Source organism: Gracilinanus agilis, chromosome 3, assembly GCF_016433145.1.
Source record: "Gracilinanus agilis isolate LMUSP501 chromosome 3, AgileGrace, whole genome shotgun sequence".
NCBI classification, from domain to species: domain Eukaryota; kingdom Metazoa; phylum Chordata; class Mammalia; order Didelphimorphia; family Didelphidae; genus Gracilinanus; species Gracilinanus agilis.
Genome location: NC_058132.1, coordinates 529,264,432 through 529,283,481, shown reverse-complemented (window position 1 = coordinate 529,283,481; position 19,050 = coordinate 529,264,432). Strand labels below are relative to the sequence as shown.

Here is a 19,050-nt window from a genome sequence, read left to right as displayed (position 1 = left end):
GGTGTAGTAAACAAATTAAAATTTTAACATCAAAGTCAGATTTTCTTTGTGGGCAAGTAGCCAAACTCTAGAGATGAAAACAACAAAAAAATTCTCTGGTAAGTTTCCATTGCGGAGAAGAGCCCAGCCAACACCTGGACTGATGGTGAGTGCACTGTCTCCTCCATTTGGAGTCTGCCGCAAACAAGTCCCGCTGGTGGGTGTTCAGGTAAGTATCCGATTCGACAAATAAAACTAGTCAGATTTGTATCTGTGCTTACAGGAAAAAGAAGCTGCGTATTTAAGATGTCTTTAATTAATGTCCCTAACATTTGCACAAGGTTCCTCTCTACTCCACCTCTTAATCTTCAAATCCCCTTTCAGGGTCCAGGGTCTCTCCTTACTCTTTACTCTCCAGGAATAGCTAAAAACCAACAGACTTGGACTCCTCCCCTGGAAACTCCTCCAGGGCCTGGGAATGGCTTGGCGCATGCTCCGTACCTTGGGCAGGTTTTTTTGCTGCGGGTAGGAGGACTCCTTGTCACACCGGCTGGTGGGTAGCGTTGGTGCCAGCCTTTCGCGAGCGCGCGCGCGCTCGCGCCCGTGTGTCTGGCTGACAGACCTGAAGCAGCAGTGGGACTTCTCCTAAGAGGCGGTGCACAGACTCGCCTGAGGCTCCTTTCTTTCCTCTCTCCCTGTAAGGGCTCATCTGCAAACTTGCATCCTGGGGCTGGCAGCTGAAAGCCAGTCAGTACGCAGCTTGGGGCTTTCTTTGCCCCAGGGCTCCCCAGAGTGGGAGGGTGCCCGGGTGCTGATGGTGGTGGGTAGAGCAGGGGCTAGGGCGGGCGGGGCACTGTGAGGGGACCAGGGACCGAAGCTCCTCCTTCTCTTTCCTGGTACCCGGGCTTTCTCCTGAAGATGATGAAGCCTCTGGGTGTGGGTCGAAGCACTGGTTTCCAGCTACCAAAGGGGAAGGTTCAAGACCCAAAATGAGCTAGTAAATGCTTAAGAACCAGCGGCAGATTGGCTCCCAGAGGCTCATTCCCGGTCTGAGAAACGCCTGATATCTCGCTCCTTCTCTGGCTAGGAGAAGGATTAACGGCTCTCAGAGTCCAGGGTAGAGTAGAGGGAGAGTCCCTTTTGAGCTCTGGAACAGTCTTCGCGCAGCCGCCGCCCCTTAGTGCGGGGAACAGGCACCTTATCTTCGCCCTCCTCTTCCTTCTCTTCCTCCTCTGCAGGGGTGGGCTAGGGGACCCAGATTTGTTTCTCTACCTCGCATTAGCCCTGCGGGAACCATCAGCAGTAATCCATCGGAGCGCCAGAGTGCAACCAGCCTGCCAGACACCTTTACGGGGGGTCCCGCCTGCCCGGTCACAGGGGGATGGAGGTGCGGCGGGCTCCGAGCCGCAGCCCGGAGTCCAAACTTCAGCGCGGGTTTTCAGTGCAGCAGCTGTCGCCGCCGCCGCCGCCGCCGCCACAGCCGATTTGCCTTCTGGCCTGAGAGCAGGACCATGGATGAGAGGTTCAACAAGTGGCTGCTCACGCCGGTGCTCACGCTCCTATTTCTGATCATCATGTACCAGTACGTGTCCCCCACCTGTACCAGCTCCTGCACCAACTTCGGGGACAAGTTCCGCGCTGGGGAGTCTGTCCAGGCTGCAGCTGCCCCAGCGGGTCCCCGAGAGGACCAGCAGCAACTACTGCCCCGGGACCAGGAAGCGGAGATTCCGGGGGCACCGGCGGCACAGCTCTCCGAACCCGTGCAGGAGGCCGAGGAGGATTTCGAGGAGTTGGAAGAGGAGGAGGAAGAACAGGACCGAGAGTCCCCGGACAATGGCTCTCTGCCCAAATTCGTGCCAAGATTCAACTTCTCCGTGAAGGATCTGACCCGTTTCGTGGATTTCAACATCAAAGGGAGGGATGTGATAGTCTTCTTGCACATCCAGAAGACTGGGGGCACGACTTTCGGGCGGCACCTGGTGAAGAATATTCGGCTGGAGCAGCCCTGCAGCTGTAAGCCGGGGCAGAAAAAATGCACCTGCCACCGACCGGGCAAAAAGGAGACGTGGCTATTCTCGCGCTTCTCCACCGGCTGGAGCTGTGGGCTGCATGCCGACTGGACAGAGCTCACCAACTGTGTGCCGGCCATCATGGAGAAGAAGGACTGTCCTCGAAACCACAGTCGCACCAGGTACAGTCACTCTCTTTTGGACACTTCCCTCTTCCCCACATCATGATTTTCCTTGCCTTTTCTTTTCTCTGATTTCTCGGACACAGGGCAGTTCCACTTCAGCTCCTGTGTTGGACCAAAGTATCTCCTAACTCTTGGGGTTAGGGTTGTGGGAGGAGGTAAGAAGGAACCTCTGGCTGCTCCTTTGGTTTTGAACTCACCCCTTACTCCATCCTCTTCCTCCCCCATATTTGAGTATATTTGTATTACTTGTGGGCTGTTTGATTCAGATGTGAAGGGTTAGATCAAGAGACAACTGCTATCTTATGTATTTCCAAGTCAATCAATAAAGCAAAGAGGTGAGAAGATGATTCTGATGACCTGATTGTGCGTGTGTGTGTAAATTTAGAGTGGGCAAACTGTTCTTTAGTTGGGCTAATAATCTGCCTGCTAGATGTCCCAGGCTGGAAAAGAAAAAAAAAAGAAAAGAAAATACTTCTATTATATTAAGTGACTCACAACCATTGTGGCACAAGACTCTCTTGAGGTTGCTTTTAGAAGAGAAATTCAAACCCTTGCTCTTCCTTGACAGACTCTGAGGGTTGAGTTAGTCCGAGTTATGTTGCCTCTTAGCAAGAATCTTTGCATTTGTTTATGCATAATGAACAAATATTTATGAACACCCATTCTGTGCCTGCCACTGTGCTAAGTGACTCCTAGGACATGGATGAGTAGCACTTACTTTTCTTCCAATATATAAATGATTAATATGATTTTTTAAAAAAAGCATACCCTTGGTCGCTTAGGAATTAGGAATTAGGAAACTTTTATGTTTAAATAGCCAATGAAAATGCTTCCTCTGTTGCCATTCTTTGAGAAGAGAATGGGCAAAGATTTTGGGTGGATACTTTTTCTGCCTAGTACAATTTTAATATTGTTCTCATCTCTATTTCTTCTCTTAAAAATGAAGTATTATTTGAAAGAAGTTTCTGTGTCTTAACACCAATATTTCTAGGCATTTTTGTGGTCAAGAATTGCACATTCAAAAGCTTATTCTTAATTTGTTTATAACAGATGGTTTCCCCCACCCCCTTCCTCATTTGACACTTACAGAAAACCTTTAGTAGCTAGCTGGAAGCTACCCAGCTTTAGGAATTCAGCACCACTGGAGCATCTAATTCTACCTCATTCCTCTGAGAATGAACATAATTTCATTATGGGAATTTTACCGTGGCAGTTTTTCAAGGACCTTTGTTTCTCCTATTTAAAAAAAAGGCCTTTGTCAGAATAAGAAATGACTTTAAATTTGAAATGAAGGTCATAGGATACTGGCTACTTCTTGCTTAGTGCATTTACTAAATTTTTTAACAAATATTTGTAGATGTATATGGTATTAGCCTGGCACACCCACTTTCAAACTTTACTTCTCCACAAATTATTACTTCACAATATGATAATATGTTGAGTTTGTTTTTTCAAGTCTTTGTTAGTTTTTATAAAGTTCCTTGACACTCATCTTCCTATGACCTTTGCCCTCTTTAACCTTTTCAGAATTAATAATGTGTCAAATCAAAATTTTCGTTCTCTCTTTTCAGCAATGCTTTTCAGCATAGTACTCAAACATCTTCAAAAGGACATAGTTTTAGTGTGGGAAGGGACCTTTGATATCATCCATTTTAACTGCCTTGTTTTAGAGATTAAAAAAAGAAGCACTGGGTTTAAGTTAGGTGACATGCCCAGGGCCACAAGGATAGCAAGAGGAAGAGCAGACATTTAAATCCAGGTCCAGTTCTCCTTCCACTGCACAATGCAAGGACAGGAGGAAGGAAATCTCCATTAGCTCTGAGAATTTTGACTTTATATTTAACTGTGAAATGGTGCTGAATGCTGGAAGTAGTAAATGCCACATAGGGAACCACTTACTACAAATAGCACACTTTTCTTTCTACACAAAATGCTCCATTTCTCTAATTCTTGGCTGAGATTTTCATATGTGTAACACAAAACTTTCCCAATACATAATTTTTATTGAGCTTTCAAATTATTTTGTTTGTATTAGCCATTCACATTGAATTATAGGTTATTAGGCACTGATCATCCTGCTCTAGCTTTCCCTTTGTTTTGTGATCTTTATAGTGTTATTTTTTTATCCCACTTTTTATGGTACCCTGGGGTATTCCAATTTCTTTCTTATTTAGGTAATATGGGAAAAGATTGTTTAGTTTTATTGAGAAGCACTGTACTACGGGACTAGGAGAGAGTAGGCTAAGAGGTTGATAGTAGAAGCTGCAAACTGTGACTGTCTAGGGTAGATGTAATTATTTACCAGCCTTTGCAGTATCTATACATAGTTTTCTTTGCTCTACTGGAGTATCCTCAATAATGGAGGATACACAATCATCTATAATAGAAAATGGCAGATAATCAGCTTCTATATGGGGAATAGGATAACTGTTTTTACTTGACACACTGTCCAGACTGGCCTGAGGCAAAATTATAAATTAGATGGAGTTATTATTCAGATTCCCCCCATTCTGTGTCCCTTTTTTACCCAACCTCTTCCCCCCTACCCCAAGCAAGAATATACTCCCTTATTCTAACTATTCTCCATTTGACTTGGTTATAGGAAGGGATCTGGTAAAGTCATTCAGACTAAGCTTTAAGAGACAGAGAGTTCCCTGTTACTCCTCCCATGCATATTTAGTTTTTTAACATACTTTAAAATGTTAAATGTGGAATTTCAGATATCATTCAGGGGATTAGGGAGTTACTTGATAAGGAAGGAGAGGGAAGGATTGCTTTCCCACTGCCTCAGGAAGCACACTACATAGAAGATTGCTTATTGTGGTTAGGAGGCCAGCCTTGATGAACAATCAGAATAGTAATAAGAATAGCTGAGAATAATAGTAATTACCTCTCTACAAAGAAGATAATACTATTTGCCCTTACTTTTAGGTCAGAAAAGCCTGTCATATACCTTAAACCTTATACATGTGAACTAAACAGACTTGGAGGGGGTGGGAAGTAGAGAATATAGTTGGGGTGAATAAAGGTAGTCTTGCAGGATAACCTAGGGAAATGTGTACTATAGGACTTTAAAAATTGTTACTGATAATGTTAAATGTTAATACTTGCACTGGGGAGAAATATCATCTTTCACAAATGTGACAAATGTTCCAGTATTGTTCCTGTCCTATTGTAGTAGGAAACTACTGGATAGAAGTGGTGCAGAAATCATTCTGAATATGGTAACTGCATGTAGCCTTCCTTATCTAGACTAATTAATATGCGAGTAGTTTAAACTGCCTTCTAGGTCATGTTGTTGTTGTTTCTCTCCTCCAAATATTTTTAGCCTTTTATTCCATTACTGTTGATTTCTGCCCATTATCTTTTTTATTTGGTGACCTGTTAAATTGTAAACTCCTTGAGGTCAGGAAATTTTTGCCTTTCTTCATGTGCCTATTGCTTCATATATTGCTTGGCACAGAGTATGTGTTTAATTTATGCTTGTGGACTTGTCTTGGTCACAGTGTCTCTCACTCTGAATATTTTCACTGTACTATCATATTGTATTTTTGATCTCCATCTGTAGTAGTATATTTTAGTTAGTTCTTTTTTCTGATTCTATGTAACACATTTGGCATTTTTGGGACTTGCATACTTTGATATATGTGAGAAGCAAGTTATATTATGCTGTCTTTCTTTTTTCTTTTTTGGCACTTGTTTCCCCTTAGTTTTCTTCTAAATGTCTGGGCCTTCAATTCCTTTTTTCCTTTTTAAGGTGGTATACATTTATCAGCATTATTATATACTGATATGGATCCACATCAGTATATAATGATTAAATGTATATCAGTATATAATGATACTAAATATATATGCCTCAGTGAATTGTTATGTGATTTGAATGATATAATATATGTGATATGCTTTACAAACTTTAAAGTACTCTGTGTTAGTCATAGAGCTGTTAATAATGTCATTATGAATATAGTCCTGTTTTGCCCCTTCCTTTTTCGTGTGTGTGGAGTTATTCCTTGCTATATTTTCTTCATTTCTAATTTTACTTTTACTTTAGTTTTTGACCTATGATTATTAATTAAATTTTGCAGAACAGTTTTACCTTTTGTCACCTAAATTAGGGAAGGGATGATGATAGTTTGGCCCTTGGGCTATTGTTCCACACAGTCTGTCCCAGTGTTAACCTTTTATTTTGAAAGAATTCATGGAGATCCCTTTTGCAGAACAGAGATGATAACCAAAATAGGAGATTTCTTTATTTTGAGGATATCAGAATATTTATTTGTTATGAAATCTTATTTAAATTCCCTGCTTTTGTTTTGTATTGTTTCATATGACTGTAGGATTTTCAGCTCAAACAGACCTTATAGATCATCTAATCTAATCTGCTTGTTTTAGAGATGAAGAAACTGAGGTCCAGCAAGGCTGTCAGTTGCCCGTGGTTATATAGCTAGTAAAAAACAGAGTTGAATTTCTTAATTATAACAGAATTTTAAAGAGTACGGTAAAGTTTTTAAAGCATTTTACATATATTATCTCATTCAAACCATATAGCAAAACTCAGTGAAGCAGCTATTATCAGTTATATATATATATAATATAATAATTAAAATATATAATTGTATATATGTAAATGTTACCAATTTTATTATATAGTGATACATGATATATATTATATGCTGACATTAGTGTAGAATATCTGTCTCTCTATATATACATTTATCAGTATTATTATATACTGATTTATCAGTATATAATAATACTGATAATACTTGCCTCAATGAGTTGCTATATGGTTTGATTGAGATTATATATATATATATAAACATATATATATATACATATATATAAATAAAAGATGCCTTACAAACTTTAATGTACTTTGTACCAGTCATGGAGAACTGAATTTACCGTCCTTTGAACCATATAACAACTCACTGATGCAGACATGATCAATATTTTACATATATATTAATATATAATAATTCCTGCCTCAGTTAGTTGCTGTATGGTTCAAAAGCTTGCAAGGTAACAGTTCTCTATCCATTATATTGTTCTGCTTCTTAGAGTCTTTCTGACCCTTGATTAAGGGGCTAATTCCTTTAGTTGTTGCAAAATTTTATATTTCAGCTATAATTTCTTTTCCCTACTATGGAAAATATAGTAGGTCAGTGGAAGAACCATTCAGGTTGCCAAGGCATAGAGTTGTTCAGTCATTTTGACTATAGAGGCAGAATCAGTAGTTGAAAAATTAAGTTGTGTTTTCATAGGATTAGGACTACATCAAAGTTGTTATAAGTTTTGCATATGATATACTTAATAAATGTTTATTGAATTGAATAACTTCAACTTAGTTATAGGCTTGAGAACTAATTTGTTCCTGGAGAAAATCAATCAACATATTTCTCATGAATAGTATTTTCCAAAGTGTTTTGTGGATTCCTTCAATTTGAATAGTGATTCTTTGGCCAAATTTCAATGTAGTAATATTTCTTCAGTATGGGCTTGCAGAGTAGTAGGAAAAGAATGATAGATATTTCAATGAGTCTCAGGAATGATGTCATAGGTAAAAGTAGCACTTCCACTCTGTGGCAAATGTTTTCTATTGCTGATTCTTATATTACCTCACTTAATGGAATCAATTGACAGCCTTTCAATAATCTTGTGAGGTAGATGTTGCAAGGTTCTATTATCTCCATCTTATAGATAAGGAAAATGAGGCTCTAAGAGGTTAAATGACTTCCCTAAGGTAGCATAACCAATAAAAGAGTGCCATATTTTTTTATTCTTGGCCTGGATTCTACCCATTGCAGTCTTTTTGACCCTTTGTGATTTCATACATAGGATCATAGAAATGACAGGATTGAAAATGTCTTCAGAAATTCCATTTATTCCTCTGCCTTTAGGTCTACCTAAGCTGTTCTAGACAGATGAGCATCCTTCCCATTTTGAAAATACTGTAAGAATGGAAAATCTATGTGTTTACCTTCCAAGGATAGGGATAATGCTTTTTGTTGTGATCCATTAATACAGTGTTAGGGGCTTTTGTGAATATATGGTAAATAATAATGAATGAAAAAAGCCTTCTTCTCAAAGATAATTTTTCACTCTGAGGAACTTTGACTTAGAAAATTATTCACTCAAAGGACAATTCCAGATCAAAGTGTAACTGGCCCTTAGGGTGGAGGCTCTGTTAGCTCTAGGTCAGCTCCTTAGCAAAGTTAGCCTTCTAGAATACTCTTGGGTAAAAAAGAATTCTGGTTACTATTGCTCTGAAAGACTTCTCCCCCTTTGTTAAAGAGATTGTTTATCAACAGAGGGAAGCAATTTTCAAGCTGTTACTACATTCTTATTCAAGCTTCTGGGTTTCATAAATCTTTGAATTTAGGAACAAGAGGCTACTAAGAACAAATCATGACAGACTAACCTCCTTTCATTGTCTGGTTTGATAGGCTGATAGATCAAAGAATATTGTCATATATTCTAATTGCTATGCCTCCCATACATAGATTTGATAAGCATGTATTCATTTTCTATCCAAGTCATTTATAAAATTAACAATTTTTGGCATTGTTGTTCAGCTCTAAATTTGTCTAACTTATACTATCATCCAGCAAGGTATTTTACAAAGCCTCCCATGAAATCTTCATAGATAAGATCAAGATTTTTGAACCTGTTGAAAGTACACACAGGTGAATTCTCACCTCATTAAACAGTTCCAAATGAAAGTCAAGTAGTAGATTGAAATCCCTAGCAATAAGATAAGGGTCTTTTTTTCTTATCACTGATTTTTATCAATGATTTAGGTGTAGACATTCATTCAACAATCCTTCTTTTTAAAAGAACTTCCTTCATGTAAAGAAATGTGCTAGGTTCCTGGGACACAAAAACAAAATAAAGCCTTCAAGTAGCTTTTATTCTGGAGGTGGAAGAGTAGGAAGGGTGGGGAAGAAAACATGAATACTAAAGTTATATATAAAATAGAGATAAAATAGATAAAAAGTAATTGGGGAGGGAAGGGTACCAGTAACTAGGACAGTTGAGATAGGCTTCCTATAGGAGCTGTTTTGCAGGAATCTAGGGAGTCTACAAGACAGTTAAGAGTACATCTTAAACATCAAGGACAAACTGTGCAGGAAGACATAGAGGCTCCATATCAAATGTTGTATTGGGGAATAGCAAACACACCAGTTTTGTCAGAAGATAGAGTTCATGAAAGAGACAAATATGCAATAAGTCTTCAAATGGAAAGTTTGATAAAGTCTTTAAAAGTTAAATGGAAATGTTTATATTTTATTCTAGAGGCAAGAGGGAGGTATTAGACCTTCATAAATAGAGGAGTAGCAGAAGTCAAACTTATCAAATCCATTTGCAAAAGAGATAGGGGTAATAAAAACAGTAGTAACAGCTAACATTTTTGCTTACTTTAAGAGTTAGAAGTAGTTTATATCATATATCATCTGATCCTCACAACAGCTTTGTGAGCTGTGTGCTATTATTATCATCATTTTACAGATTAGGCAACTTTAGTTTAGAGAGGTTAAATAGCTAGCCAAGTAACCAAGTAGCCATTGCTACTGAGTGTCTGAGGTAGGATTCAAACTCAGGTTTTTCTAATGCTAAGTCCAGCACTATGTTTACTATACTAGAAACCTCATGTGGTTTCCTTAGTATGGGGAACTCCAGGATTAGGAAAAGCTATCCATGTAGGTTGAACATTCTTTGCAAGTTATAGTCTTAGTTGATTAGATCACTGAGAGATTGTGTCATTCCCAGGATCACACATACAGTTAGTATAAAAATGACAGACTAAGGTTCAAAATCCTAGAGGAAACACAATAAAATAAAATATAAGAGGGATAAATATAAAACTTGTCATCTATGTTCAAAAAAATTACACAAGTAAAAATTGTGAGATTCAAAAGTAGCCCATGTGAAAAAATCTGAGATTTTAATTGATTACAATATCAATGGTCAGTAGTGCTATGTATCTGTTACAAAAAGCTATTAAAATATTTGGCTAAATTAGTAGAGTACATTATCTACCTCAAATGAGGTAGATCTGTGTCCTTCACATCACATATCCAGTATGCTATTAACTTCTGAGCACCCCATTTTCATAGTGACAATGATAATATGCACCTTGTACAAAGTAAGGAAACAATGATGGTGATATATGGATAGTTGAAGAGATTGAACATTTTTATCTTGAAGATGCCTATAAATTGTGAAGAAGTACCTTAATTAAGGTCTTTATCAGAGAAACTTGTAAAATCTGCTTCTCCCAACCCAAGCTATTTTCCCTCTAATCTAGGCTGTTTTGATTTTGTTTGCATAAAACCTTTTAATTTTAATGTAATCAAAATTACTTATGATCCTCTTCATCTCTTGTTTAGTAAAAAATGATTCCCTTGTCTATAGATCTGACAAGCAAAAATTTCCAGGCTCTCCTAATTTGCTTATGATATCACCCTTTTTGTCTAAATCGTGTACTTATTTTGACCCTTTCTTTTTATATGGTATGAGATGTTGGTCTTTACCTAGTTTCTGGCAAATTGCTTTCCAGTTTTGCCAGCGATTTTTGTCAAATACTGAATTCTTGTTCCAAAAGCTTTAATTGTTAGGCTTATCAAACATTGAATTACTATGGCCATTTACTACTATATATTTTGCACCTAATTAATCTATTCCACCAGATTGTTTTGATGATTACTGCTTTGTGATGCAATTTGAGATCTAGTACTGCTAGGCTATCTTCCTTCATATGTTTTTTTTCACAGATTACCTTGATATTTTTTATCTTTTGTTCTTCCGGTGAATTTTGTTATAATTTTTCTAGCTCTATAAAATAAATTTTGGTAGTTTGATTGATATGACGACATTGAGTAGTAAATTAATTTAGGTAGAATTGTAATTTTTGTTTATTGGCTTAGCCCATCCATGAACAATTAATATTTCATTTAGCTCTGTCTTTATTTGTGTGAAAAGTATTTTGTAATTGCATTCATATAGTTCTAGGATTTATTTGGGGAAGGAGACTCCCAAATATTTTATATTGTTTTCAGTTATTTCAGATTGAGTTTTTCTTTCTTTCTCTTCCTTCTGGACTTTGTTAGTAATATGTATAGAGATGCTGATGATATATGTGGGTTTATTTCCTATATAACTTTGCTAAAGTTCTCACTGTTTCAATTAGTTTTTAGTTGATTCTTTAGTATTCTTTAAGTATATCATCATATCATTTGCAAAGAGTGATTATTTAGCTTCCTCAATGCCTCTTCTTCTAATTCCTTTCTTCTCTTTTTGGTTTAGCTAACATTTCTAGTTCAATATTAAATAATGGTGGAAATAATGTATTACTTTGTTTCATACCTGGTTTTATTGGAAAAGCTTCTAGCTTATCCTCTTTACAGATAATGTTTGCTGATAGTTTTAGGTGGACACTACTAATTATTTTAAGGAATGCTCCATTTATTCCTATAGTTTCTAGTGTTTTTAATAGAAATAAGTACTATATTTTTTCAAGAGCTATTTCTGCATTTATTGGAATAAGTATATGTTTTTTGCTATTTTTGCTATTGATATGGTCAATATTGAGCCAGCTATGCATTCCCAGTATAATGCCTATCTGGTCATAGAGTATGATCTTTATGATTTGTTGCCATAATCTCTTGTATTTATTTTATTTTATTTGTTTGCATTTTATTTAAACTTTTTGCATTAATATTCATTAGGGAATTAGTCTGTAGTTTTCTCTGTTTTTGCTCTTCCTGTTTAGATATCAGCACCATATTTATGCCAAGAAAGGCATTTGATACTACTATTTTCCCAAATAGTCATATAGTATTAGAGTTAACTATTCTTTCAATATTTAGCTGGTCCTGGGGATTTTTAATTAGGGAACTCATTTATGCCTTGTTCAATTTATTTTTCTAAGTCAGATTTGAGTATTCCATTTCCTCTTCTGTTAATATTGTAAATTTGCATTTTTGTTAATATTCATAATTTCACTTCATTTGACAGATTTATTGGCATCTAATTGGCCACAATAACTTCTTATGAATATAATTTATATTATTATAAAGATAATTGTGTGATTTCTATTAGTTTGGTTATTGATATGGCTATTGATAGAATTCACTTGTCAATACATCTGACCCAGGGGATTTTTTCTTAGGGAGTTCATTGATGCCTTTTTCAATTTCTTTTTCTGATATGCTATTCTTTACGAATTCCAGTCCTCTTTTGCTAATCTAGGCAATTTGCATTTTTGTAATCATCCATTTCACTTAGATTGTCAGATTTATTGGCATATAATTGGGCAAAAATAACTCCTAATTATTGCTTTAGTTTCCTCTTCATTGGTGGTGAGTTCACCCTTTTCATTTTTGATACTGATTCTTTGATTTTCTTCTTTTTTTTAAATAAAATTAAATAACTATTTATTTGTTTTTCATAAAACCAACTCCAAGGCTTATTTATTAGTTCAATAATTCTCTTAATTTCAATTTTATTAATTTCTCCTTTAATTTTTAGGATTTCCAATTTAGCGTTTAAATGAGTAATCCACAATTCCTAAATGATCTCTTCTGGATCCATTTTCCAGGTCAATTTCCAGTAAGGTTTTTTTTTCTTCTTTTTTTCTATCTTGACTTTGTTTTATTGTTTCTTGATTTTTTTTTATGCACTCAGTCGCTTCTACTTGTCTTCTTCCAATTTTTAAGTTGTTTTGTTCATTGAGCTTTTGTACCTCTTTCTACTTTGCAAATTTTACTTTTTAAGGGGCTCTTTTGTTGGAGGAGTTCAGAGAGTTCTTGAAGAAAATAAAGGACAGTGTTCCTGGATCCCAGTATATGTATATGGAGTATAAGAAGACTGGAAAGTCAAGAAGCCAACAGATTATGGAGAACTTAATTTTTTTATTTTTTCCCCATCCTGTTAGTTTTTATTAAATCAGCAAATGAAATTTCACCTCTAATTCTGTTACACAAGCTTTTCCTATAGATTAAGTTTCAACAAACATTAAGTTAGGGAAACATACTCCCTTCTTTGGCATTTTCTATATGAAAATTACATTATTTCAGTCAACATTAGGTTACTCCGGTAAAAAGTCATGATAAGAAAAATTACTTGTATGAAAACAAAAATAACATGTATTTTGTCTAGGATCGATGAAAGTTATCATCATCTTATTACTGGCTTTCTAAAACCATGTGATATGGTTCTACTGAAAAATAGCATATATTTCTATAAGGACTTTGTAAAGCTCTCTACATATATTATCTCATTTGAACTTCATAGTAGCTTTTTATTTAATTTGCAAAATTTTAATTAATTTATTAATTTAGAAGATTTTTCCATGGTTGCATGATTCATGCTCTTTCCTTCCTCTCCTCCCACCCCCTCCCATAGCCAATGAGCAATTTCACTGGGTTTTACACGTGTCATTGATCAAGACCTATTTCAATATTATTAATATTTTCATTTGCGTGATCTCTTAGAGTCTACATCCTATGGAGAACTTTAAAAGCCAAACAGAGGATTTTATATTTGATTCTCAAGGCAAGAGAGAGCTAATTAAATTGATTGAATGTTGTGGGGGTTAACATGGTCAGATTTGGACTTTTGGAAGAACAATTTGACAGCTAAGTGGAAGATACACTAGAATGGGTGAGAAACTGAACAGTAAACTGTTGAAATAATGTGGATGTGGTACAATGAGGTTTCATGGATAGATTTCAGGGATATTGTGATATTGAAAGGGAAAATAATTACAACTTTATTTTCACTAATCTCTAACTGCAATTTCAAATTTCTTTCAATTATGAATTTGAAAACATTGTGTAAAGGAGTCCATGGATCTTATTCTATGATGCCAAAAGGTTCCACAAAAGAAAAACATTTATGAACCCCTGCCCTAGGTAAATATCAATCTACTAATCAATGTATTTGTATTCAGTTGTTTGATCCGTTCTAAATTAGTATAATCTTGGCTATCTTATTATGTCTTCATTTTATCAATGGTAGAGAAGTTGTCAAATGCTTTACTGAAATCCAGACATCTTGTGACTATGGTATTTACTAATCTAACTTGATAGTGACACTGTCAAAAAGAAATGAGATTAGCCTGACATGACTTGTTCTTTTTGGACCTCTGTTGACTTTCAGTGAATTCTGCTTCTTTTTCTAAATTTTCAATGTCATCCCTTTGCTAACACCTTCTATTTTTTTCTCCCTAAAAATCTAAGTTAAGCTTATAGTTTAATCCATTTAATTCTAAACAAAAACATGCACCTCTAAATTCTAGGCAAAATATTGTACTTTTTTTATTTTTTCAGAGAAGATTAACAAGCTTCCAAAGAAAATTAAATCAATCAATAAAACTAAACTTTCAGTTTTTGAAATTAAGGTACAAATACTTTCAGTAAACAAATAAGTTTATTTTATAGAAACCATAATCTTATTAACTAAGAACACTTTAAACACATGATTCCTTTTAGTGATTTCTCTTAATAGTAGACCTTTATATACTTTATTTTTACATGCAGTTATCCCACATTGATTTTTGGTAATGAATAATAACTATGTTAATAAAGTTGCAAAACACATTTTTCATTCCCTTTTCTTAAGAACCAACTGAGGAAATAGGCTGGCAGTTCAGGACAATGTAGAAATAGGCAGGAGGCTAAGTAGGTGGTAGTTGGAGTAAAACTGTGGTTAGTAATTAGGTTAATGCATATCAGGAAGGACATGGATTCCTGATACCACAGCTATTTTAAAAAAGGAGAGCAAGACCTAAGTTAGGTAGGTGTCATAGATCTGAGGAATAGTACAGGACCCTGGATAGTTCCTAGGGAGCCATTCTTTTTTCTTGGAGAAATCGGCTTTCAGGGTTCTGTCCTTAAGTTGGAAATCACTGGTTGTTAAATTTATGCTATAATTAGATTCTAGGGGACTAGAACTATAGCCTCATCTTACCAAGAATTTCATCCCTGTCTCGATATCACTTTAATGTCTAAAAAGTGGTGTCACTTAACCACCACTAGTTGACTTAGCTCCACTCTAGGCTCTAAGACTGAGTCTAACCCTATGAAGTAGAAATATAAGGATCTTTGACTCATTATCTACTTTGCTACTGATTTCATTTTGATCTTGAAACCTGGTTCTAAGTAACATGGATATTATCTTATTTCATATAATTAAGTCCTATCTTTTACCCTAGTTCACGATATTATTCTATATATTTCTGCATTTTTAAGTTACCTAGTGATGTAGCAACTTCCAGAATAGGTTTCCATTTTGCTTAAATTAACCTAACCACTGAGTAGATCTTGTCTATGAACCCCAGTTCTTTTGGTAGGATACCTATAGCCTTTTGTCAGATTTCTCAAGGCTGACCAGGTTCCTGCTTATACTTTATCCTCTTGTTTGCTGACAGGTCCACTTCCTTACCTCTTCCCTTACCATGACTTTGCCCTCCTGCCAGAATCCCCCCCGCTACCAATTAACCTGTACATTTATAATTTCAGCTATGAGCCTATTTAGACCCAATGCCAAGCTCCCCCAATATCTGACAAATTTGTTCATATGTATCCATTACTAAGACCTTCCTAAATCTCTTATCTTTATTAGCTTATTCATGTAGTTCATAGGATATGAGCATCCTTGGCCTGTCCCATCTCATTTTTACCCAAGATTTGACACTGAAATATCTTTGCCAGAGTAGCTGACATGCTGAAACTTTATAAGGGTGTCCTTGTTCCCAGAGAGTTCAGAAGATTATTCATATAACATAATTTTCTTCTTCTTTTGGAAGTCTTTTTTCTCTAGGAAAACTATCTTTTTTAAGGAAAGGAACCTAGGCTTTAATATGTCCTAAGTTATTCATTTTCTCACCATTGATTGAGAATACAATCCTTAATATGTGGAAATGGACATTTCCAAATTCTTTTCTTCACATGTTCTTTAGTTTTGAGGAAGATTTAAATGAAGTCAGTTTATGCTATCTACCTTGAAGCTTCCCAAGAATTCACCTGAAATTTTCCTACTGACCCATGTAAAGTGAATGATAGTGGAACTAACATTGTCACATGGAATCAATAAATAACAATTATGTTATATTCAAATGTGTTTAAAATTTACAGAGATAAATTTTGTCCCCTTTAAGAAAAGGTTGCTTGAGAAAGTTACAAAACTGCAGGGTTTAGCAAAGTAGCAGGTCAATACTAGTTGCATATTGATAAAAAGAGGATGGGAAAATTGAGCGAGCTAGAAATTTAGTTACTATGGTAAAATTTTTCTTGATTAGAAAGGCATACTTATGAGATCGGATACATACTTTATTCAGATGGGGAGGGGTGAGAGAGATATAGAACAATTTTTCTACATATTTCATGTTTTTGACATGCACAAGAAAGGCTTAAGAAATATAATGTACTCATAAGTCACAATAGGGGCTTTTCCTAAGGTTAGCAAGGTATCTGCAATTCCTGAAAAGAGCTATGCCCTAAGGCATAGCTTTTAGAGGGGCAAGTGATATGAGAAATGAGCAGCTCTGCCCTAGTCCTTCTGAATTTCTAGTAATGAACTCTGGCAAACTCTATGCTGGGGTGGCAGGGTGTATCCTCACAGAGAGGGCTCTGAGTGCCCTCTCTGGCTTGCATGCCCTAGGTTTGCCACCACTGTCCTAGGGTGAAGTGAGCTCAAGCAAAAGGGAATTTGCATTAGTATATTTACAGAAGGCTTTAAAGAAGCTTAAGAATTAGATATCTTTTAAAACAACTTTACTTTTTTTTAGAAGACTATTTCACATTCCCTATGCTTACTGAATTTTTTAGTATAAATTGCTACTTACTTTGGATACCTTAACAAGTGGCCATTTGATGACTTAAGTCATAAAATTTTCACTGTGGTCATATTAATACAGATATAGAAGTGAATTCTTTAATACATGGAGGGACTACCTTTCAGAAGTGGGTTATCAAGTTGTGCACCTTGTTTTTTCTTCTGGGAAATGTATGTCAAATTCTGGAATAGCTAAGAAGAATTGTGAATATTACTACTTTACTACATAAAATTTGGAGTTGGTCTAAAACTTTAAGGTTTTCAAAGTACTTTTCATGTTTGATTTCATTTTATTTTATTAAAGGTATTGTTATCCCTATTTTATATATGTGGAAACTGAAACTCAATTAAGTGTAATGCTAGGAGTTATAGTGAGAAATGAAAGAAGCAAGATTCTAACAAAGAGATTTCTTGACTCCAATTATAGTATTCTTTCTGTTATTACACCTTAATCCTTCTCAAAAAATGATGAAAATTGCAAGCCTCCTCTTTCAAAAATATTTCACCAGTTAGAAGCTTATTAGAATGACCAACTTTCTATTTTAAAATAAACAGTTTAGGCTTATACATTTTGGTTTTTAATTTGGGCTACAACATAGTGGTTTTGCCTTTGGACCATGTGTACTAGATTATTGGCTCCTGCTTAAGTGGTGTAATAGAATATATCTATATCATACAGTAGTTGGGTAGAGTTTTAAATTATTTCTATTATAGGACTTATCTGACATGTATTCCTTGCTTTATATGAAAAAAAGGACATATAAATTTGGAAAAGGAAAGTCTATGAGATTCAGCCACCCACTTTTCATTCTGTTTCTGGAATTTTTCAAATTGGGATCATGCAGAAATAAATTCAAAGGCAGTGTTTCACAGAAATTGCTCTTCATGAAAAAAAACAACTTTGATCATTTTTAGCATAAAATGAGTGCTCAATAAATGCTGATTAAGTGATTATTCCTTTTTTGATTCTGCTTTCCATTCATTATTTTACAGTTTAAATGGGAAATTAATGAATTAACAAGTTTTTCTTATGTTAAAAAGACAATTAAAATTTAGAAATGAAATATCTAACAGTGAAACCATGTGAGCTCCATGTAAGTAGATGAATATTTGTAATTTTTTATTATTAGCATGTAAGTATTCTGAGCATCTAAGAAGAAATCTGGCATAGTAGAAAGTAGACTCAACTTGGAGTCAGAAGACTGTTTAAAATCTTGTCTGATAATAGCTTTATGATATAAAAATCATTTAATTTCTTTGAGTTTCAGGTGACCCTCTAAACCTTAGCTATTAAGCTACAGATGGGTTGTGAACCTCCTTAGTACAAAAAGATATCAGAGTTCTTTGACATTTTATCATTATTCTAAATGCATCTTGTTATTCTTTTTAAAGAAACCATAAGTACTGTGTTACTTTCAGAATTAGATATTGGGCCTTACACATTGAATTTATTTCAGTAGCATTGTTGTTTTTTTTTTAATTGAGTGGGACACTTAAATGTGGCAAACATTTGTAATCCTTGCTACTGTGGAGGCAGAGGCTGGTGGACCACTTGAACACAGGAGTCCTGTGTTGTAGTAGGGCTAAAGCTGATTGGATGTAAGCCCATAACCAGTATAGTGACTCTCTCCCCTCCACCCCCCAAATAGTATGGGGTCACTAGGAAACCTAAGTAGATGTCAACTGGTCCCAATTAGAAATGGAACAGCTTGAAGCATTTATGCTAGTTAGTAGTAGGATTAGCCCCTTGAATGTAGAGATGGAAAATTAGGGAAACTCGGTCTCAAATAAAATTGAATAGTTTGTTGGCACACTGACCCATTTAATACATTCATGTTTTGTTTTGTTTTTTGCCCAATTTCTAACACATTTCCTTCTTTCCTCACAAAGAACTTGAGGTGTTATGTCTATATGTAAGTGCCTGTGTGTATAATATGTGTATAAATGTGCATCACTTTTAGCTATATGTATACATAAATATATATTTTAGAAGTGATTTATGCGTAAATAAGAAAACCATGATGATTTTCATTTGT

At 35.6% G+C, this 19,050-nt stretch overlaps 1 protein-coding gene across 1 annotated transcript in view; it reads left to right on the top strand.

Annotated features, from left to right (window-relative positions):
- The first annotated feature begins 1,490 nt into the window (after positions 1-1,490).
- Positions 1,491-19,050, top strand: part of HS6ST3 (heparan sulfate 6-O-sulfotransferase 3) — a 784,799-nt gene continuing 767,239 nt past the window's right edge. Inside the window, exon 1 of the mRNA XM_044667226.1 lies at positions 1,491-2,170. Within this exon, the coding sequence (XP_044523161.1) occupies positions 1,491-2,170 (680 nt within the window). The remainder of the gene's footprint in view (positions 2,171-19,050) is intronic.